Raw genomic sequence first — 23,539 nt, 5'->3', positions numbered from 1 at the left:
TGTTACAAATTGTAAACCTGTCTCTTCTCTCAGGTGTCTTCCCACAGGCCCTGAAGTCAGCAGTCATCAAAGCCACTATTAAAAAAGAACAATCTAGACAAGTCAATAATGAACAATTGCAGGCCTATATCAAATCTTCCTTTTTTAAGTAAAATAATAGAAAAAGCTGTTTTTCAACAGTTAAATAACTTCTTGTCATTGAGCGACTGTTTCGATGTCTTCCAGTCAGGTTTTAGACAAAATCACAGCCCTGAGACAGCTCTGGTTAAGGTGTTTGATGACATCCGTTTAAACACAGACAGTGGAAAACTTGGAGGAAGTTTCTGGCACAGTACTAAACTGGTTTGAATCCTACTTAAAGGACAGGGACTTCTTCGTGTCTATAGGTAACTTCAAATCTGAGCAAACAAAACTTACTTATGGAGTTCCCCAAGGTTCCATCCTGGGGCCTCTTCTGTTTAACGTCTACATGCTCCCACTAGCTCACATTATAAAAAGCAATAAAATAAGTTATCATAACTACGCAGATGACACACAAATATATATTACAATGTCGCCAGGCAACCATGGTCCCATAAAAGTACTGGGTAAATGCATATAACAAATCAATGAGTGGATGTGCAAACATTTTCTCCAGCTAAACAAAGACAAAACTGAGGTTGTTGTTTTTAGAGCAAAGGAGGAGCGACTAAGAATCAGCCTGCAGCTTCAGTCAGTAAGACTGAAAACCACAGACCAGGCAAGGAATCTGGGCGTAGTGATGGACTCAGACCTCAATTTTAAAGGCCACATTAAGACAATTACAAAATCAGCCTACTATCACCTGAAGAACATATCAAGAATCAGAGGACTCATGTCCCAGCAGGACTTGAAAAAACTTGTCCATGCTTTTATCTTCAGTCGTCTTGATAACTGTAACAGTGTCTTTACAGGTCTGCCTAAAAAATCAGTCAGACAACTGCAGCTGACCCAGAACGCTGCTGCTAGAGTCCTCACCAAGACCAAGAAAATGGATCACATCAGTCCAGTTCTGAGGTCTTTACACTGGCTCCCAGTCTGTCAAAGAATAGATTTTTAAATCCTGCTGCTGGTTTATAAAGTGCTTAAATGGTTTAGGGCCAAAATACATTAGTGACCTCCTGATTAATTACGAACCATCCAGACCGCTCAGGTCGTCTGGGACAGGTCTGCTCTCTGTCCCCAGAGTCAGAACCAAACATGGAGAAGCAGCATTCAGTTTCTATGCTCCTTATATCTGGAACAAACTCCCAGAAAACTGTAGGTCTGCTGAAACTCTCAGCTCTTTTAAATCGAGGTCAAAGACACACTTGTTTACAGCTGCCTTTCATTAAACAATTTAAAAAAGATTTTAAACTCTAATTTTGCACTGTAACTTTTAAGTATTTTTATATTTTTACTTTATTTATTTCAATTAATTTCATTTTAATTTATTTGAACATATTTTCAGATTTAATCATTTCAGTGATTTTTTAATTTTCTATTTTAATGTTTCTTTTCTTTCCTCTGTCATGATGTTTTTGATGTCTTGTGTGAAGCACTTTGAATTGCCTTGTTGTTGAAATGTGCTATATAAATAAATTTGCCTTGCCTTGCCTTAAATTCATGCGTGACCGTTCTATTTCTCATGCTGTCAGTATTTGTAACTCAAACATCCTACTTTCAAATGTTCGATTCGGAGTGTAAATGAAGTAAATGACTCACTCTTGAATGCGGGGTACATGGGCACGATGTTCGTGATGAGCGAAGAGTCGTATCTGGACTCTGGAGACGACGCCAACTCTGTCAACAACAAAAGAATAGTACTGTTAAAAAATAGTTACACTACAAAGCATGAAACTGATGTGTTGCACAATGGGTAAATATACTCCATACCTTTAAACATACAGTTAATAAAAAAACAGCATTAATTTTCTTATTAACCATGTAACATTACATAACATTACAAATATATTGCGCATAATATAATGTACATAAATTATATGCACAATTGTGAATTAGAATAAAAAAAAACAGCAAAGAACACATTCTAGTCACAGGAGTAAATAATTGGTTTAATTTACAGTACTATAAAATAATATCTGGGTTTGTACATTTATATTTTGTCTGCAGAGCCCCCTGTGGTTTTTCTGCTGGGTTTACCTGGCGGGAACAGGAAGCCGTGGGTGAGGTGTGAGTTTTGGTTGTAGGTGGTGCAGCTCTGACTGTGTTCAGCTGATATTCTGGAGTCCACTCGGATACACTGAACACCTGGAGAAACTTCTGGAACAGGGGTCAAATCCTCCTGGAAGACAAGGACTTAGGCTTAGACAACTTTATTTATCCCAGAGGGCAATTCGATTCCACAGTCCACCCAGACCATGCATACATTTACAAACAAACAAACAACAGCAGGAGATTAATCAGAGACAACAAGCAAATCAGTATTTGACAAAGGTGAGCGTTTGCACACTGATACCCTCGTGTGGTCTCCCTGGGCAATGACACCCACAAGGGCCAGACAAGAAGCACAGCGCAAGAACAACAGTAATAAATAAGTCAATAAATAAATAACCAAGATATTCAAGGATGCGCCATGGTCACATTGTGGAATACATTTAAGTAATGTTCATACAGGGCCCTGGAGCAGAAGTCACAGGTATAAACCACTTATCGTTGAACACGAGATCAAGGAACAGGACAACCAATGGATCAACATAATATTCTGTTTGGATAAAAAATAATATGTGTTCTGTAAAAAATAAGGTTATGATGTGGATGAAAGAGTAGGAATAACATTTTATGGGATCAAAAATAAAAGTGACATTGGTATAAAAACCCAAATGGATTATGTGATTTGGGTGCCATAATGTTGAGGATAATTTCTGTGAGTATTTTCTTTGAGCCGACTGTGTTGATTGAAATGTGTGAGTCCCATGTGTGAGAAGCTACACCTTGTAAACCTGCAGCATGCTCCTGAAAACATGCCAACGTGTCCAGTATTAGAGACACAGACTCTGTGTTCACTCGTGTTGTTGGTCATGTTTTTCAGTTTGTGCAGCTCAGCCATGTTCTTCCCCGACGCCCTGTCACACGCTATAAACAACAACAACGTCATGGTGTGTCAATAACATGTTCTGTGTCAGACTTTTAAAACCTGAAACTCAGTTTAACAGCATGAAGGAACGAAAGCCAGCGGCTGAATGCTGTCTGGTAGAGAGGGGGAACTTTTGATTGAAATATTGTGTACCCAAACTTTATTATAATCTGACAGGAAGGTAGTATTTCTAAACGCAAAGAATGGTGTTTGTTAGTTGAATTATTAAAAAGTTAAAATGGAAAATGGCAATGGAAAAACGGGATTTAGGTAAATCACGGAAAGGGAAAATGCAGGTGAATGCAGGTAAAAAGTGTGTGTCCAACTTTACTAAATGAAAAAATAAAAAAGTATTTTGCAGTACTCTTATGTGCCTGTATACAGTGTTTCGTTTCTTTCGAGACACTACCTGACCGCCATATGCTCCTTCACGACTGATCTGCTGCACCTCTGGGCGGACTACAAAACCTCAAGTCAAGCTCCTCCCCCTCTCTCTCAATCTGCAGCCAGACAGAAGCATGGTTTCAGCCACCATTTCTCCCTTCACCTGAGATTTCTGTCTAACCTTGTCAGGAATAAGGATGATTTTTTGCAGACAAAGTGTTGTTGACTCCTTGATGTTGCTTCCCCTGAGCCAGGGGTCATAACTATACAAAAACAACTTGTGTTTAAAGTAAAAATGCAGTATTCCGAGAAATATTAAGATTTAAATATCTTTTCTATTTTTAGGTGTTGTCAAAATAACCTGAAACGGAGGTCCTCCCTTTGTTATTACAAACTAATAGTCTTCTGTGGATCATATTTACATGTATTTGTGTCTTTATACCTGCCCACACAGAGGACCCCACTATTTATTTTCAAACAAAGTCCTCAGTTTGTCATAAAGAAAGGTATATTTGTGTGTTTGTACCTGTCGCGGTATTGTGTACGCTGTCCAAAGAGGCATAGCCAGCTCTTTGCTGTATCCACTGATGAACTCCACGTGATGAAGCAAACTGTACTGCGTGTCAAACATCACTGCTGGGCGACCAAACGGGAGGTGAGTACTATCTGTACAAAAAAAAAAAAACACAAACACACAAACAATTTATTTAAAGTCTGTCCAATTGATACCTTTTTCCCAATCATCGTATTAAAAGACGGACAGCAAAACAGTTGCCCAAAAGTGGACCTAAAATATGTCCCCCAGTTGACTATCTTCAGAAAATTGTATAAGCTCCGCCTCCTCCACAATGCCACATCGAATCACGCGTCAAATATATGCTTCTCAAACATGGTTATTAGAGTTAGTTCAAATCATACTGATTCATGTCCAAGTGTTCATTGATCTGAGAAGTTCATCTTTAATTCGTTATTTGATGATATCAGAGGAAAATAACTCCATGATTGACAGCTCTGTTGACAAATGAGACTCCTGCTTTGCTGTGTGCTCCAGATCATTAGAGTAGAGGAGGAAAGGTGAAAACTAACTCAGGAGTCAGTGAACTTTCCATAATCGCGAGTGTCTGCTTCAAATCGACACAAAAATCTGTTTTGCTGTGGACTGTATCCACCTGAGCGACCTTTGACCTTTTATCAGGAAGTTAAATGTTCAAATGTGTGTTTTAGTTAGAGGAAGGGGCGGGACGTCATTACCCCGTCACAGCTTTAGTAATACAGGAGGAGGTGCAGACACTTTGCCAATCTTCATACGCGGTCTATGCTTCTGACACCTTTAAAGTTATAAATCTTGCTGCTTTGTAATTAGGGCTGTTAAAAGACTTTCCACCGCTTTGTTTCAGTACAGTTTGGTTCAGTTTGGTACGGTAAACCCTGAACTTGTTGACTGTTCCATTATTTGGTTAGCAGAGTGTAATCCAGATGGAGATAGTCGCGTCAGCTATGTAACAGTGGGACATCATATCCGCTCAACACTGTGTAGCCCGCAATTAATTAAGTTCAACGAAGAAGAACGGGACACAATAAACAAGGGACCCTTCAGCGTTGGATCGGTACCCTTGGCACCCCAACAGAAGGGTTCCTTATTTTGGTAACATTCCCAACTTTTGACAATGGAAACGACAATAAATGTTTACCGTAACGAACCGAACTGAACCGGACCACTTGGTGGAAACGGGCCTTCAAAAGGCTACTGTATTCATCCTTAAACTTACTGTAGCTGTAGATTCCATCTGGTGCTGGAGTGAAAGCTTCAATGACCTCCTCCACTTTGTTCTGTAACAGAAAAACACAAATTGCTGCCGGGTGGATTTACATTAATTAACACAACTTGTTTTCTGTTATTCGACACGTTTAAAATACAATGTGGCTAGCTAAAAATCTGTGAAGAGATTTTGCGTTGTCAAACTCAACCTCATCATCACAGCTGCAGCCCAGGTCATGGGTGACGAAGGCTTCAGGGTCAGAGGCCGGGGACGGTTCAGTCACTTCCTCTGGCATGACGGGATGGAACGGCGGATCTTTCAGCATATCGTTCAAGCTGCCGTGCGTCCCGTTGTTAGGAGCTGGCTTCAACCCCAACAAGTCTGACGGGCGCAAGCAGAATTCAAATGATTTTGACAACCTAGTTTTCGTTATTTCGTTAGCAATAGTAACCACGTTTACCACCCACTTTTGTAACAAGATAGTAAGGTTTATTCAAACAACAATCATGCATGTTTTGTGATTTTTCTTTCTACTTCACCAATCACATTTGTGCTTCAGCCCGGCACAGAGCAACTGGGCCCAGTGTGAGTGTGCCCTAAGACAACATACAGTTAAACTCCACACCATTTAATCAGAAGTTATAATTTTCTTACCACACATGACGTTGTATAATTCTATATTTTCAAACTCTGGTACTCTTTTCTGGAACTTGAAGCTTGGTCCATGACCCATGAATATGGTCTGCGTGAAGAAAAGAGGAAAATATTCACTTTACTCCCAGAGAAATAAAATGTGCTCCGTCTGAATCTCTGCTTAGCCTGGATTATAATGAATACAAAGCAACAGTAGCTAAACAAAGAGGCTGGTGTGTGTGTGATTAGAGAGATTCATGCAGTACAATATAAAGTTAGATATCTGGAAAAGATCATCGAGCGTTTGTGTCTACAATTTTTTCACAGCACAAAAGCTAAGCATAGTAAATGTAGTAGAAATCAAGTATATCCTCTGAAAATAACTCTGTGAGTCATGACTGTCAACAATGAGTGTAACACCCGAGTCCTGCTGTCTGTGATGTTTTCCGAGCCATATCTACAGCGTGTTTACATCGCCAGGACGGCCGGCCGGCTGATCCCCTTGCGTATAAAAGTTGTTTAATTGAGGGACTAGAGAAAAGAAGAATAACATACTGTACTCACTGATTATTTGAATGTCACGTAAGCGTTTTTAGATCACGGTCATTTCTTGTAAATTTACATGCAGTGTGAAGCTACGAGCATAATAAAGATCGCTAGCTTTAGCATGCTAACACAACAATGCGGCGCGAGTTGTTTTGGTTTCATGCGGGTGCTCAAGGGCGACATCTGCTGGATCAAAAAATATTCTTCCTTTGATGAAACAAAACCAACTGTGTTCAGTAGAGTTAAAACAATTTTTAAAGTTATATATATATATATATATATATATATATATATATGTACACCAGTTAAAGCTTATGTTTTAGAGTGTTTTATGGTATACAAATATAATATAATACATTTTATTTCATTTTTTAATTCATATAGAAGTATAAAGTAAAAGAAACCTTCATGCTGGTGATCTTGTTGTCAAAGCCGTGGTCGCCAAAGAAACCACATCGAGTCCTCATTTTTTCTGGCATTTTCCTAAAGAAGAAAACAAACTGTTGAATATAAGAGACTATAGGAACAGAATAGGAATAATTAATGCTGAGATATAATTTGTATCTGATGGTTAGGGTGCTTTGTTTATAAATTGTTGTTTTATGGAGTGGATTTCTGAACTCCATTTTTAAAAACGTGCTATTCATCAGAGTTATTTATTTCAACTGTTATTGATATGAAAACATAAATGCATCTCAGTTTACCTGGCAATGTGCCACTTCCTCTCCATCAGCAGCTGGACGTCCTCGATCCTGCGGTTGTTGGCGTAGTGAAGTCTCTTGGGTAAATGCTGCTTCAGGTACGGCTTGAAGTGCTGAGTCGGCATTTTACACTGAAAGCAGCAGACGCAGGGTTGAATGACCTCACCTACCTCTCTCACTCTCTTTATTGCTTTCTCCCACAAACACACACACAGCTACCAGAATCCGGACTGATTAAAGGGAAGATGGCGTTTGTTTTGAGTCGTGACTCGGTGTTTTGTTGTTGTACTCACAGTGAGGTTTGCAACCACAACTTTCGGGTCATCTGGAAAGAAAAACGTGTCTGAATGACGCTAGTCTCCTTTAAATACAAAAACAACCTTTTTCCACTATTGTACCAAAAATAGCCACTCTTACATGTGGTTGATTTGGGGTCTCGGGGTCGTATTCTGCCCACCGAGCCCGGGACGAGGTTGATCTCTTCGATGTTGAGTGGGTAGCTGCTGAGAAACTCTGTCCAATCACAGTGAGCCTCCTCCATACCTTAAGGACAGAAAGGGACAGCCAGTGTTATGTTAATCTTAACTTCGGAGTATAAAAAAAAACAATATTAGTTTTGTTTGAGCTGTTGCATTGCGTCCTTTCAATGTTGGAAAACGTAAAAGCAATCAATCTTTTCAGAAACAACATCTACAAGTGGCTGTGGCTCAGTGGTAGAGACAGTTGTCTCTCAACCAGAAGATCGAGGATTCAATCCCCAGCTCCTGCAGCAACATGTCTGATGTGTCCTTGGGCAAGACACTTAAGTTGTGACATGCAGTGTAAAATCGCTATATAAGCTCAAGTCCATTTACCATTACAAAAAGTGGTCATTATTATTCTTATCATTATTTTTTTCCGACCACTAGCAGGCCTTAGTACATAACAAACGTTCATTAAAGGTATATATGCAACTTTCAGAGTAGTTGTCCAGTGGATGTGACACCTTAACTCCAGTCTCTCAAACCAAAACAAAGCTTTCCCTTTGGGGTACCATTTCCTGTCCACATTTTATTCTTTTTTGCATCATGGCTGTCAGCATTAACGAGTTAATCACGATCAATTGACGTCTGAAATGAATGCATTCATTTTTTGTAATCACGATTAATTTCATGTTATTTTGTCCCTTCATGCTCCCTGTAGATAGTCGTCCTCAGTGTCTCCCTGTAGTCTCAGTGATGTAAAAGGAGGACACTGCTGCATCTTTGAATGTCTCATCAGACAGCTCAGCTGACGAGTCCAAAGTAATATCCACCTTATGACATCACACATTGACCTTTGTTACCGTTCCTTTGAGCTGTTTGACATCAGTTTGGGATCCCTAACCACTTCCTGTGTCGGAGCTTAACTTCCTGTCCTAACCTTCACTCTACCAGAATTTACTTACTTTATTTCAAAATAAAAGCACACAGGAAGTAAAGTACTCTCAGCTTAAGACAGCCCATACATTCAAAATAAAAGTCTACATTTTTTTAATATAAAAAAATGGAATTATGACAATTGTTATCATAATTTTTATAACTTAAATAATAACAGCCAGGTTTTCTACTCTTGTGGTGGGGGAGGGGATTTGTTCATACCATGATCTCCTACGATAATGACGTTGATGCAGCGGTGCAGGTTCATTTGCTTCAGACCGTTCATCAGCTGGCCGATGATGTTATCGATCTCCCTCAGAGGATTATCTAACTAAAAGTGAAAAATCAAACTATTATCAAATGTAATAAAGCCGAACTCCTCCATCCAACATGAATAAATCTTTCATAAGCTTCAGTCTGTTTTCACGCTCACCTCACTGCTGAGCGGCCCCAGGCGATGTCCGAAGGTGTCAGGCTGCTCCGAGTGGACGGCGTAAACATACGGCCTGGAGAGAGAAGACACACATCAGAGAATCAGGATTTTCACCTCAGAAACGGTTCAGGTGAGAGAGACTGTTTTTTTAAGGTCAGTAGGATGAGTAAACAAGATAAAAACCTTCTCTGAGTTTTTTTCTGGCAGCGAGCGTCTCACCTGAACTCACACTAATCCCTACTCACTGCTGTGAACAGCTCGTAACCCTTTCACTGACCCGACATCTCCTCCAGAATACAAACCAACTTCATCCTCAGGTCTTTGAGAGACACTTCAAAACTCACAAATCCCCACTGCTTAAAAACACTGACTGCCAGCTCCTGTGTCAGCATGTGGACTCAAAATGTCTGTCATTGGTTGAACTTTGTCTTTATCTCTGCCAATTATTTTGTCTTATTCCATTTTTACTGTTTTTTTTATTTTGCTTTTCAAAGACTCTTTTATCCCTGTCATTTTTTACGGAGCCCCTTAGGAGACATGAAAAAAGTTTCATGTGTTCATTAGAAAGTTTCAAGAGAAAAATAAGTACCAAAACTACAGAGACCAACCTCTCATCATCGGGAAGTTGCAGCCAGCGCAGGATGGTCAAAATCCTCCTCTCCAGTGGAATCACCCTGACGATGAAAAAACCCACAAGACTGGATGATAAAGGAGTTCAAAAATATAGCTACTGCATAATGAAAGCATACACAAAAAAGACTTTCAAAGATTCTTTACAGCATATACTTTGATACCCAACTTACCAGAGCTAACAGGAAAAATTGTGATAAATGATCAAATGAAAATGAATAATAGTCGGATGTCTGTCTTTAACTTGTCTAACTTTAACTCTAAGGGCTTCTACAAGTTGGTGTTTCTGCCTCTTGGACTCGTCAATGGGCGCTGTTGTTTCCGAGTGTGTGTGGGGGTATTGTTCTTTGTATGTGTGTGTGTTTATATAAAGTGTGTTCAAAGCCATTGTCAGTCTGAAGGATGTGGCGAGCCCTCGTGACCACGCAGTCACTGATATTCAGACGTGTTTGAAAGTCATCTGTCTGTGCGGGGAGTCAGTGAAAGGATGATTTATATTCCTGCTCGTTAAGTTAATGGGAATTAAAATCAGTCTAATCCAACCAACAAAGAACTGTTTTGGTATTTGACCGATGCAGTTATTTTATTTTTTTATTACTTTGGTTACATTTTAAGGGATTTCCCATTTTCAGCTTTTTAGAGCTTTGTTAAACACGTTAGTCACCCAGTCCTGCTACTCTGGGTCTTTTGTCCTCGTCCTTGTAAACATGGCCTCAGCTTTTGGCCGTTGTTCAAATATCTCTCCGTGCTTCTTGGAAACCCATAAAGTCAAGTTCAATGAAGCATTAGCATTAGCATACGTGCTTCTTTGTTAACCTATCACATCATTTTGTCAGCTCTTAAAAATACTTTTTGTTAATTTGGTGGATCCATGTTGGGTTTCTGTTAATAACATAAAGAGTACAGTATAGTAAAGTTTTCCAAATACCAGAATTTAAACTTCGATATTTCATTCAAGTGAATGTTTTGATGCCACTGCAACGAAAACAGAAGTCCTAGACGCCCAATATTGTATAATTTCTTGTTTTCAATTACCAGGACTTGCAGGATAACTTCTGCACACGGTCTAAATTGCAGAAAAATATGGCAATGTATTTCTGCAATTTAGTTTGTGATATATTTTCACTGCTTAAAACATTTTTGAGGAATGCATATTTTAAACATGACATAACCTGTACTCTACTCCCAGCTCTACACTGGACGTCCTGAGAGGTTTTTTTCCAGTAACTGGTGCAGTACTGCGTTCAGTGTCTGAGGCTATTGAAAAATATTCCAGTACCAACTTAAGTACCAAGGCCAGAAGAATGTGCCTGCTTTCACTCCTTGTTCCTGTGCGGTGATCCAGATCTGTAAAAAACAAAGTAAAAGAGGTTATGAGGAAGTGAACGAGTAACCTGCAGACCCAGCAGCACCTGTGTGCTCGGTGGTCTGTCCACACCATATGGCTTTTGCTCTGTCCGATGGCGCCAACACCCAATGGAACCATTTGTTAACCATGAATATTTTTTTCTTTTCACGTTCGAGCTGGAACTGGTTCAAGTGCTCAATCCAATCACAAGCCGGTATTCAGAGCGTACTCACAGGCTGTCCGCCCCACCAGCGATGGTTCAGTTTCTCTCTGGTACGCAGGCTGAAGGTGGCGTTAAACACCGGGTCGTGCATGGTGTTACCCACAATCCCATGGGACTCTGGGTAAAGGCCCTGCACAGAAACATGCAGCAGCGTCACAACATGACTGAAAGCAAACATGTATGTTGACTTAACCTACAAACATGAGAGAACATGTTCACTGTCCTGCTGCACTCATGGGGGTTTCACTCACCGTGGCCAGCGTGTATAAATTAGGGAATGTCTTTGACGGATAGACGGGTCTCATGTACGGTGCGGCTGTACCACACGTTCCTGAGAGGAAACAAATGTTCAGTTTTATTCTTTAGAAGGTTTTGGAAATGAAATGACAAAATGATGTTCTCCCAGCCCACAGCAGTGTAACAGAAAAGACCAAATAAATCAGAATATCGTAAACAACACTGTTAAAGAAACAATCAAACAGCTTTGGTCAAAGAATAAATTGAGACATCATGAACAAACACAACGGTTTCCTGACGTACTGAGCTTCTGTATGTTGGGGATGACAGAGTTGCCCTTCTTCAGGTAGGAGGCTCTGAACCCGTCGACAGACAGCATGATGAGCGGAGGACGGATGAAGCTGAGCAGAAAGAGGAGAAAAAGAGCAAATTCACCTGCTGCATGTGAAGGATATAGAAAATGGTACAGTAGTATCTAGTTTTCCGATTCTTACAGAAGTTGGCCTTTAAGAGAAAAACTCTCCAATATAATAAAAGTAAATATTTAATCGCAGCTCGTTTTTAACGGCTCTCACTTTCCGGTGTTTCATAGTTTGACGTCAGACTCACCCTGCAGGGCATTCAGGACTCTTGATCTCCTCACAGTCGCCCTGCACCCACGAAGTCTCACCTCACATGGAAACATGAGCACAGAGTCGTTACCTGCTGTGTGCACAATCATTCTCACTTGCTCATTGTTGCATAACGTGTCTCTTGGTGAGTACCTTTGCACAGCGACTTGTAGTTGGAGCAGCAGTCCCCTCTCTCCAGACAATCCTCTGAGCAGTGACAGGCGTGATCATCATTCCTCTCCTCCCCGCAGCGATCCGGCATGCATTCAAAGCCCCCCGCTGAGACACAGGAAGGCGGAGAGCTCATGATCCATTTCTTAATTACAGAAGTCTTTCAAATCCTAACAATGAAGCCGACAACCTCATAAAAAGCAGCATGACTGAACACGCTGAGCGGTGACTAATTACAGCTCAGGCACCAACGGTCTGTTAGAAATTAGCAGATTATGGGAAAGCAGAGCTTGTTAGAAGCACACAGCAGTAGCTTATGGTTGGAGAAAACAACAACAATCATCAGATTGTTTGGTTTTGGAAAACGTCCCAGCCTTGTGTGCTTAATGTGTTCAAGATGCAGTTTTACTCTCGCTAAGCCAACGTCTAAACCAGCATCAGATGAAAATCTCAACACTTTGGCAGCTGCCTTCTGTCCACATAGCACTCATCATGTTGAGTACACCGAGCTTTCTAAGCACTTGACCTGCTAGAGTACATCTTAGTACTATTACAAACTTTGGTGGTGGTAAACATCAAACCTAACAGAAAAGCACAGCTTGATATCACTGATATTAGCAGGAGATGTGTCCAAGATGTGCACAAAACAAATAAAAGAATAAACTTGGAAGTATTCCACAACAAACTTGTTTCTTACTACGGCCTTTGCAAACAACAAAATCAGAAAATAATCATCCATATAACATTTCTAAAAGCGCCTTAGATAAGGACTAACAGGTAAGGAAACACACATCTTCCACTATGTAGGCCGGTTTGTAAATTCAATTCACTCAAGTCATCCGTTCCAGCTGAGGCGGGCCTCTCAGTCGTCTGTTTGCACGTCACTTTTGCAACACTTCTTCATTAGGGTTACGGTTTACCAAGTCAGGAACTTTAAAGTTGACCTGTGATGCTGATCCCCATTTTAAAACTCTCATATAATGTTACAATGCTGGATGCTCAAACTAAACGTGGGCAAAGTGTCAGATCATGAGGTAAACATATGTTGGAGTAATCCCAGGATGAGTCTGCAGAGGGCGCTGAACGGCTTGTTCTGTAAATCACGCCATAGTTCCCCAATATGAAACCAAGAATTTCACCAGACGGCTTCAAGCCTCAACGTAAGCCACTGAAACTTCTTACATAGAATCTCTTCTCCCAGCTCTGGAGTGTAACTCTCCCCTGGCAGCCCTGCAGCGTTCTGCCTCACCAGGAAGGCGTCTAAAGAGCTGGCCATCAGAAGAGAGAGGGCACATGGGAGGGGGGAGACGATATGGGAGCTTGTACATTTTTACCTTCTAAAGCGGAAGATGAGTATGCAGCCGCATGCAGCCGATCAGAACCATGGAGCCTTTGGCTTCTTGGTCAGCACACAGACTTTTAGCAGGACGTGATTTAGGACACTGGCACAATAACAGATTTAGAACACTGTTCATCAGCGGCTGCCATCTTTGTTGTTTATGAAAAATGACTCAGTGGCCCTAAGCTACGCCCTATATTAGATTCTGAACGGTTGTGAATGTCATCGGGCGGAGGAAAATCTCTGTGAGGGTGAAACGAGCTCATGGATTCATTTGGTTCACAGGCACATAAAAACCAATAATTCAGGGAAGTTATTGAGTGTTTTTCTTTTATAACTTTTGAAACTTTACAATGATGAGGTGTTTTAAAGCTCTAGATCTTCTGTAGAGACTAATGAGCTTTGAGTAACCACCACGGGGCAGACATAAACACAAACACAAGGCCATCATTTATTTAGTATGGAAATGTTCAACAACTCAAACTGGTGAAGAAGAGAGTTACTGCCTGAATACAAGTTTAGTCATATCAACTAGAGAGGACTAAGAGAGGCATGCAAGGCTGCAAAGCTGTTTATATTGGTGCTTATACAACAGGACGTGGCTCACAATAGTCCTGGTTGGATATAAAATGCTAAAGAAGATCAAAACAGGAAGAAGAGACTGAGGAATGGTGACATCACACTGACCTGTTTTCAGGCAGAGCTTGTCGAAGTCGGAGCAGCAGCTGTAGTAAGTCTTACACAGATTGTCACACCTGCATCCTGGAGGTTTGGCCTCATCCAGCTCAAAGCACCTCCCCTTACAGGATCCCGCTGAGCTGACCCACTCTGAGACGTCTGGAGGTGGGAGAGGGACTCATTCAGACACAGGGCGGCAGTTGTTGCAGATTTATTGGCAAAACTTTGCTTGAGCTATTCCTACATCAGATAAGGATGTTTTTTTTCACCTGATTATGTAAAATACACTTCATTATGTGTCCCAATCTGTCCACAAGCCAATCAGTCCAGTTACAGGATGAAATTAATTCAATACAGCAAACACATTTTAAATGTAATGGTTTTAAGTACGTGCATGTTTTAAAAAATAGTTGGATTTATTGAACCACCTTCAGCCTGGGAGGAAATGAACTTCAAAAACACTTTTTTTGGATAAGAGAATAACCTGCTAGTAAACCTGCTTATTTCAGTAGCCCCTTTTCTGTTGCGTGTTCAAGACTGAACTTTTGGGCCTCCATTATGCCTCAGCATCAGTGTGAATGAGACAGAGGTGTAAAGGTTGGGCTAAGTCGGTCTGCCGGCACCAGAGGTAGTAACAGAGGAGAAATTGTATCGCTGTGTGTGTGTGCCTGTCTGACTGTGTGTATGTGGAGCTCAAGCTGAAACGTCGAACCGCAATGTGACTTCACAGACTGGGACATCAGCATGCTGTGCTGCAGCAGCATCTCGGTGTAAAATGGGCTTCTCGTTGAGGAGTTTGTGCCACTCCTTAACAAGCAGATTTTCATTTTTGTCCTGACATGGAGGCTTTACTCACCTTTAACTTGAGAGGGGGGGCTGTCTCCTCCCTCTGATGGCCCACTGGCTTGAAAAACATAAGCTCTGCTGACGTCGGTACTCCACAGACAGAACACAACCACTACCTACAGGAAGAAACACACATGATTAGACTTGACATTACAGGATTATTAATCCAAGCAGAGCCCGAGAGTCCCAGCTCGGGGTGGCTGAGCCAGGATGTTTTCATGCTACCTTGTTGCACTAATGAGGAGTTCATTTTCTCCTCCTCTGAAACACATTCATGATCACTTCTCACCAAAGGGGTCAGAGGTCAACGGGCAGAAAGGAGGGGGGACCCTGGAGAAGTTGAGTGTTGTGTGATTCTATTCCAAGTTTAGCTCAGAGAAAAGAGCCATCACTTAACCTCTGCAGATAAACCTTCTGCTCCCAACAAAGATAGAAGATAGTGAGGGGGGGGGGGGGGTGATGGTCAGTAAGTCAAAATCTGAAGCATCATTTTGTTTATATCTGTTTATGTCACTGTTAAATAAACACATAAACAAACCAGCTGAGAGATCTCCTTGCTGAAAATCCCTCCCTTATCATTCCTTATGAAACCGAACCCTGAATTAGGGGAAACAAATTAGGCTTGTCGAGAGGAAATAATAACACTTTGATTCAAAAACATCACACCAGGCATCACGATTGGGTGCTGTTTCGTCTTTTTTTCTACAGAAAGATGTAGCACTTGGACATTTGACAAGAAGCCTAGATAAGTGGACGTTCCTGCTCAGTTGAGCTGAGGTAGAGTTTGTAAAAGTAGGTTTAATCCAAGCCGCAACCTCCAGTGTTGAAAAATGAAGCTGATACTGAAGTGTAAAATCTTGCAGTTCCTGGAGTGTCCACTAGAATCTGGCTGCAGAAGCACAGGAAGTCACATACACACCCATTCTAAAAAGCCTGTTTTTAGAACAGAGATTAACATGTTTACAGCCTGGTTCAAAAAAACAAATAGGTCTGATTAGCTCATGTCTCGATCGGCACACACTGTACGGGCAGTGAATGTTTTGATGACTCATCAGTTTTGATTTGATGAAGGATAAGAGTTATTCACAATAAGGCGTGTAGCTGACCTGATTGACAGGCGGGCGCGCTGTAACGGTTTGTCAGTAGGCTTAAAACCCGCCTCAGCTCCAGCTCTCAGCCTGTCGTTAAGTTGACTAAAAGTTAAGCTGAGACAGCATTTCCAGCATGGAGACCGCCACCGATGGGTCTCCATCGCCCCCTGCAGGAACAGTTGAGTGAAGTCACTCAGGCTCAAGCTGTAACTGTAATTTTTTAAGGTTTCTGCTTGATGTGTTGATGTGTTGCCAGTAATACATTGGCAAATACGTTTGCACTAAAAGTTCTATCAAAGCAGAAACTCAGAAAACAACTAATCATTCCAACATTTAAAGCTGCTCTGAGGGGAAGATGCCCAAAGTCATGTTGGGACATCACAAAGCAGATGAAACCGTCTGAGAGCGAGTAAGACCAACAGAGAGAAGATTTAAACTTCAGCTCAACAGATGTTCGGTGACTTGAACTAATATTCTTGAGAAACCTCCTGGAGACATCTCAAGGACCCCATGGAGTAGTTCCCTGGAAACATCTGTACAATACAGCAAGCAGTTAATTTGTAGTAAAACTCTAAAGCAAGTCACGTGATAAATCAGAGGGGTCACATGAGGAATACAAAAAAGACACTCGGCGATCTCACATCTTCAGTTCGGTCTTCCAAATTGGAATCAGAACCTCAACATCTGGATATATAACCGTAAAAATTCTTCCAGAACATGTTTGTGTCTGACTGCATCATCTCTGCTGGGCATTTATCACTCCCTTCTAAATGGTAAATCCTAACCAAACCTTTGTGAAAAGCAGAAACTCTTGATTGCCATATTTTTGCAGTGGAAGAGTCAATTAGTTATATATAGACCAGCTTGTCCTGACCAAGTAATCTGATTGGCCAAAAGGTATTCTGAGTGCTGAGAGGGCCTATGTCCATTAAAGGCGCTATCTGTGTTGGCAGCACTCACGACCTCTGACATTTGCATGTACTAAAACCAGCCACTGTGTCATCATTTGGGACAACATCGGCTCATCTCGTTGCGATTTGCAGTTTTTAAACAAGAAAAACGAAGCCATCCACAGAAAAAGTGAAGACAAATCTGTCTGCTGCGAGTTGGTGGTGACTGCACCACAGTATTTAAGGATGTAAACACTAAGTTGACAAAAACAGACTACTGTATGAAACAAAGATTGAATTATAACAGTATCACGGACATTACACGTAGTGGACTCTGCTAGCTTGAGCACTATGCTAGCTTGAGCACTATACAAACACTTGTTGACAGTGCGATTTCTATGCTAGTTATATCGGCAGTTTCTGCTTGTTTGTGTTCAGAAAACCATGGCAACCAAATGTATAACATTGGAGTTAGAGGACCTGATAATTATTGAGCAACAGCTGATTATTGCAATGAAGAAAAGACAGGAGACATCGGAGAAGATGGATAAACATGCGCTGACTCGGTCGCGGCAGAGGGTGAGGGAATTTCTTGCTCTTGTTTGGCCATTGAGATACATAGATGAGGAAATGCACTTCAAATATTCTCAGTTATCGGCACGTAGATTTGAGGAATTGGTTTGTCGCCTGCACCCAATTATGTCACAACAGAGTACACGCAATATGCCCCGGCGACATATGCATAGCGCTGCACCTACGCAGAAGAAATGTAACTAGCCTATGTGTCGAAACAACGGCCATCACAAGCCCTGTGATTGGTCCATTGGGAAGCATCACATTTTCTGCATTTACAACATTTCCTGTATCGCTGTCATATTCTAATGTTGCAGAAATAACTAGCATATAAATCTCACTGCCAGCTAGCGTTTGTAGGTGGGGCATTGCAGAGCTACGCAGACACCGTGGTGATTCTGGAGCGTGTTGGGGCCCCATGTGAAAATGTAGAGGTGGGACAGGCCCTCCAGCCAGCACTCATCACCTTTATGTTATAGATAATAGTTACCGTTATCACCATTAGGAGTGGGCACTTTTTCTTTCTCCATTGCTGGTGTCAGAAACTTCAGATCCAATGTCTTGCTCTCTTTTTCCTCATCCTTTTTTTTTTTTTTTTTTTTAAACTTCCAGATGGATAATTCCTCTTTATTTTTCTTTCATAACTTTGACTAACTTGGGTTTTCACAGGGATCATGCATGGCCATGCTAAGCAGAGCACTCCGTCATTGATACATTTTCACATTAGAATCCACTGATGGTTTAAAGTTTGTCAGCCCACGTGGGGCTCCTTACTGGTCAGGGGCCCCACGAGCAGACACACCAACACACGGATGTAGTGACGTTGCTGGGCCATAGATTCGACTCATTAGTATGCTATAAATTAAAGTGCGTACTGTAAGTTTCTGCGTATACAGGGCTATGCGACGGCGTCGATTTGACACAGAAGTAAAAACGAGGTTTCGGTCGAAGGCTCAGTTTTTCCCACAAGCCTGCATGACCACTGACACCAATACAAGTACAATAAATATTATTCTCTATGACTTTAGTGTCAGTGTGACTTTCATATGATTATTGATATATTTAGGCCACATATTAACCTTCCTCAGCGTCATCCTGATATTCAAGGTGCTGATGGTTATGATGATGATGATGATGATGATGAGCGGAAACAAGGACAGTCCCTGGAGTAACCATTAACCTGCAGCTCGTGCTTACATTACCTCCCCCAGGTTAGCAAACCTGTGTGTCACTGTTGACATTGAGCAGCTCCATCATCCTCACCCTCTTCATCCTCACAATCTTCATCATCATCATCATCATCATCATTTTGTGACGACATTTTGTCCCGGCGTCAGTCCGACCAAAAAAAAAAACAGCAGCCCGTCATCTCTGCTCTATAATTCATTTCACCTCTCGGAGTTACGTAAAGTCCTCTGTGAAGGTGAATCCTCCAAACTTTAAAGCGAGTCAAAGTGCAGCTCTCTCACGCGCAGGTCAATACATCAGCCCTGTACGACGCGGGGGAGGGACGGAGGGGGGGGGAGAGAGCTGATCTCATGAAAGCTTAAAACAATGCGACATGTGGATTAAACAACAGAACAATCACAGTCTTACCGTACCAGATTTCCCAGGAGCATGTTCTAGCTGTGAATCCACTTTGGCATTCCCCCTTAAAAAAACCGAAAGCGCAGAAAAGGTGGCCAACGTCCGAGAGAAACTCCTCAGTGCGCGTCCGCAGATCGATGGAGCAGATGTCCAACTCTCTCTCTCTCTCTCTCTCTCTCTCTCTCTCTCTCTCCAGTTGTTTGCCTCTCTCGGTCTCGGGCCAATAAGCGTGGAGTAATGGTGACAGCTGCGCTCTGGTACAAGAGTGCGTCAGGTCGGGGTGACGCTCCGGAGTCCAACACAGTCAGGAGAGAGAGAGAGAGAGAGAGAGGGGGGGGGGGGGGGGGGGGGGGGGGGGGAGGGAGAGAGAGAGAGAGAGGGAAAGGGAGGAAGAGAGAGAGGGAGGGAGAGAGAGAATGACAGAGAGAGAGAGAGAGAGAGAGAGAGGGAGAGAGAGAGAGAGAGAGAGGGCGGGAGAGAGTGAGTGAGAGAGAGAGAGAGAGAGGGGCACTCAGAGGGAGAACAGAGGTTGTATAATGTTCATTTTTCAGTCACTCTTAAAGGAATATGGAGGGATAATATTTACGTTTCTATTACCCCTTGGTGTCTCAAGTGTAAATATTTATCTGCGCATAGAAAAGGAAATCTGACAGTGTATTTGTTTTATGGCTTTGTTTGTTTGTTTGTTTTATTTGGATCCCCATTAGCTTCAGTATAGCCAGAGGCTATTCTTCCTGGGGGCCGCAGTTTATATTGTGACTAGTCCAAAATCCCCACACACCAGAAGAGGATCGTATAATGGCCACAGGAGGGCAACTCCACTGGTTGCAAAAAGATGTCAGATTTTATTCTACCAGAAAGTACCCCACTTCACATCTGAGTGATTATCTCATTAAACATTTCACAGGCGGCTTTATAATCTCAATCTCTAGTTTTCATTCTTCTTAACTTTCAAAAACACTGCGTTTGTAGTGACACCCGAGGCCGTTAGGTGAACTGCACCAGTAACCTGTTGCACGCTCTCGTACGTACACGAGCGAGCATCATCATCGGCTCCATTTTCCCACTTTTTATCAGACATTATTCTCCATTAGAAGTATCTATATTACGAGTGTTGAGCGACAGCAGTGAGAAAATTGTCTCCTCGTATCGCAACAATTTTATGTATCCGCATTCTTCCTCGCCCTCTTCCAGTTTCCCCTTTTTGGAATGACAATTACAGACTACCACCGCCTGCTGGCATGGAGAGTTATTGCCTCTCACGCATGAGCAGAACGTAGGCCTATGTGGTGGTTGGCCGTCGGCTGCAGTCTTTGCGGTGTGTTCAAATGCAACTTTTTGGCCCAGACAAAAGGCGACGTGAGGTGACGCCACTTGGTCACCACTAGTTCTTTGCCGTCTGCTTGGTGTGTCAGGGCCCTAAGCGGGACGATCTACTTTTTCACATCAGTTAACCATTCACTTATTATTGGGCGATAAAAAACGATTTATACATGTGAAACGTTACATAATAGAGCCTTTAAAGAAAGCGAGATGTTCATTTTATAAATTACAGCTGTCGCTCTCTGTGTGGGCCCAACAGGCAAAAGCCCCTCCCCCCCTTCCCCCCACCGAGCCAGCATTCATTAATTTGTTTATTTCCAACATTTATTTGTCTGCCATTTTTAACCATTTGACTCTTTTTTAAGTCATGACTTCTCCTCCGTGACCCCTGCTCTCCTGTCCAACACAAACAACTTCACTGGGAGGGCAACTCAAGATTTCAGAGGCGCACGCGCGTGTGTGTGTGTGTGTGTGACAATATAAAACCTGAAACTTGCAGAGAGCTAACAGAGAGCTGAGCTGTGAGGGTGTCATGAGATCCCCTCTCTGATGTCCCCTGTAAACAAAGATACAAAGATACCTGGCTGTGAGGAGAGCGGCACTGTTTAAAGCCATCTCTGCAGCAGGTAACACCTCCACCTGAGCACTCTGCAGGACGGCTGTCAGCCCCTCTGACAGCTACTCTGTGATTTTTAGATGAAAAGCACAGAAAGCTGCAGCATCACGCTTCTTTTCACAGTGCTGCTATAAACACACACACACACGCGCGCGCACACACACACACACACACACACACACACACACACACACACACACACACACACACACACACACACACAGGGTTTTAGAAAGGCTCCGCACTCTGCCGGGAACATTTTGTTCATGGGGAGGGGGGACAAATCTCTCTGCTTTGAAAGTGATCTGTACATCCAGCACCTGAGGGGGAAACATCCTCGTCTTACAAAAAAGACCACACAGATGCAAACGTTGACGAATGCACACACACACACACACACACACACACACACACACACACACACACACACACACACACACACACACACACACACACACACACACAGGCATACACACACACACAGACACACACAGATCTGCAGAGACATGAAAAGAAAATACAGAGATTCGGAATGATAAAACCTCATTGTGTGTGTGTGTGTCCTGAATGACAAAGCACACACACACACACACACACACACACACACACACACACACACACACACACACACACACACACACAAACTCTGCCCCCTGGCACAGATTAGCTTCCATAAGCCACAAGACAATCTGATTGGCCGGCGTGTCCCTCATCACCCGAGGCTGTGATTAGCAGGTTGATCCTGGCAGGAAGTCGGGCTGCAGCTTAAGTTTCAGCACACCTGGACTCGTCCATGTGGGGCGACCTGACAGCAGGATGTGGACGGGTACGCTCTGCGGCTTATTTAACAACCTCCTCATGTTTTCATCACATGTCTGAAGAAACACACTGAGCTTACGACAATCACCACAAAGGCCGAAATATTTATTTATGTTAGTTTGTTACTTATCTCTTGTGTCTCGTTTTTTGTGCATGAAGAGCTCGGACGTCCGTTTCTGCTATCTCACCTGGTCTAACTTTTCGTCGGTTTGCTCAGACTCTCACCTCATACGACGCCAGTCTGTCATCGCAGACAGAGGAGACACAGACAGAGGAAATTCAGGGTTCAGACGCCTCAGGATGAGCTTAAACGGCCTCCGTCACCTTCGACCTCGAGACATCACACTTCTGAGTTTAGTCAAAGTTTAAGGAGCTCTGTTTGATCAGCTGCAGAAACAACATCTCTACATTCTGTGTGCACACACACGAGTTTCTTCTGATGTTTCTCATCTTTAAACCAGAGCTGCTGAGTTTCTAAACCTCCCTCACTCAAGCCGTTTTCACATATGCACTCCGGATAATATCTAGATATTTACAGGAGGACTTCTCCGGAGATTCTCCTGACCTAGTCGTTCACATATGCTCCCCACAGTGGGGGACCCTGTCAGAGGGGAGGGGGCACAGGGGATTTCCCGACGTAAATAAACAATGCGGAAGTAGCAGCCTTAGTAACAGAGTCCACTACACGACGTTATAATGAGAATATTTCTCTTTATATCAATGCTATTTGTAGTCCAATGGAATGACAACATCCACAAAAGAGTGGAGAACAACATACTGACGAACAGAAAACATAATGCAGCCATTTAATTACGTGCACGGAGATTGTGGTGGTCGCGTGCAGATACTTTAGCCGGTCACTGTATATAAACGTCATTCTATTCCCATTGGCTCGAGTTGAAATCTCCGGAGTATATTCGGCTGTGTTCAGACATCAGCTCACTCGGATATTCTGCGGATAAAATACTAGGGGTCTGGCAGGATAAACTCCGGGTAAAGTCTGCACGAAAAATGCGGCTGTTTGCGTTCACACATAGCCTGAAGAACCTCGGGGTAGCCAAATCTCTGGAGTTTTTCAAGAGATTTCGGTATGTGTGAAAAGGGTTTCAGATGAGACGGGATGCTACTTGACTTAAGGGAGTTGGGATTCTTATGAAATTAACATAAACAAAAGACGAGCAGATTTTGTAACTGTCCAACAGAGACATGACCGAGTGAAACTGATTTTGATTCTGAGACGAGACAGAGACCTTCAAAAAGTCTCCAGACCGAGTATTACACTAGAGCACTACACCACAGAGTTCAACCTCAAGGTCAGGTTCAAGGTCAGGAAGAAAATGTGAGAGAGGTAAAAAGTGACAAAGTGAGAAGAATGACTGATTTCAGTCATGCAGCATTTCCTTCTCCATCCTTTAGTTCTTGTAGGGGTTGTTTTATAATCTCTCATAACCAGCTTTGAGCTTTAAGTCGCAGGAGAGGAGGATTGTTTCAAACTGAGAAGGATTTTGTTTGCTTAAAGTAAATCAGGCTCTCCGTGAGAGAACAGTCAATAAAAGGAGTGAGTCTGTTTAGGGTCATGTCTTTTGATCACTCGTCTTTTTTTTGTCCT

General features: G+C 42.4%; 1 protein-coding gene across 2 annotated transcripts in view; it reads right to left on the bottom strand.

Moving 5' to 3' along the window:
• enpp2l (ectonucleotide pyrophosphatase/phosphodiesterase 2-like) overlaps positions 1-19,455 on the bottom strand; it is a 45,236-nt gene extending 25,781 nt beyond the window's left edge. The window contains exons 1-22 of one of the 2 annotated variants that reach the window (XM_020649484.3): positions 19,187-19,455; positions 15,042-15,147; positions 14,195-14,344; positions 12,151-12,276; positions 11,996-12,056; positions 11,690-11,787; positions 11,401-11,480; positions 11,160-11,279; positions 10,858-10,925; positions 9,557-9,622; positions 8,949-9,021; positions 8,738-8,846; positions 7,536-7,661; positions 7,412-7,443; positions 7,122-7,249; positions 6,822-6,900; positions 5,893-5,980; positions 5,447-5,619; positions 5,248-5,308; positions 4,005-4,144; positions 2,161-2,302; positions 1,723-1,800 (exon numbers count right to left, since the gene is read on the bottom strand). In XM_020649484.3, coding sequence (XP_020505140.1) covers positions 1,723-1,800; positions 2,161-2,302; positions 4,005-4,144; positions 5,248-5,308; positions 5,447-5,619; positions 5,893-5,980; positions 6,822-6,900; positions 7,122-7,249; positions 7,412-7,443; positions 7,536-7,661; positions 8,738-8,846; positions 8,949-9,021; positions 9,557-9,622; positions 10,858-10,925; positions 11,160-11,279; positions 11,401-11,480; positions 11,690-11,787; positions 11,996-12,056; positions 12,151-12,276; positions 14,195-14,344; positions 15,042-15,147; positions 19,187-19,204 — 2,122 coding nt within the window. In that variant the 5' untranslated portion in view covers positions 19,205-19,455. The remainder of the gene's footprint in view (positions 1-1,722; positions 1,801-2,160; positions 2,303-4,004; positions 4,145-5,247; positions 5,309-5,446; positions 5,620-5,892; positions 5,981-6,821; positions 6,901-7,121; positions 7,250-7,411; positions 7,444-7,535; positions 7,662-8,737; positions 8,847-8,948; positions 9,022-9,556; positions 9,623-10,857; positions 10,926-11,159; positions 11,280-11,400; positions 11,481-11,689; positions 11,788-11,995; positions 12,057-12,150; positions 12,277-14,194; positions 14,345-15,041; positions 15,148-19,186) is intronic. The other variant, XM_020649485.3, reaches the window with a different exon arrangement.
• Positions 19,456-23,539: the final 4,084 nt, after the last annotated feature.

This window comes from Labrus bergylta, chromosome 19 (genome assembly GCF_963930695.1).
Source record: "Labrus bergylta chromosome 19, fLabBer1.1, whole genome shotgun sequence".
In the NCBI taxonomy this organism is placed as follows: Eukaryota; Metazoa; Chordata; class Actinopteri; order Labriformes; family Labridae; genus Labrus; species Labrus bergylta.
This window is presented reverse-complemented; position numbering and strand designations above follow the sequence as displayed.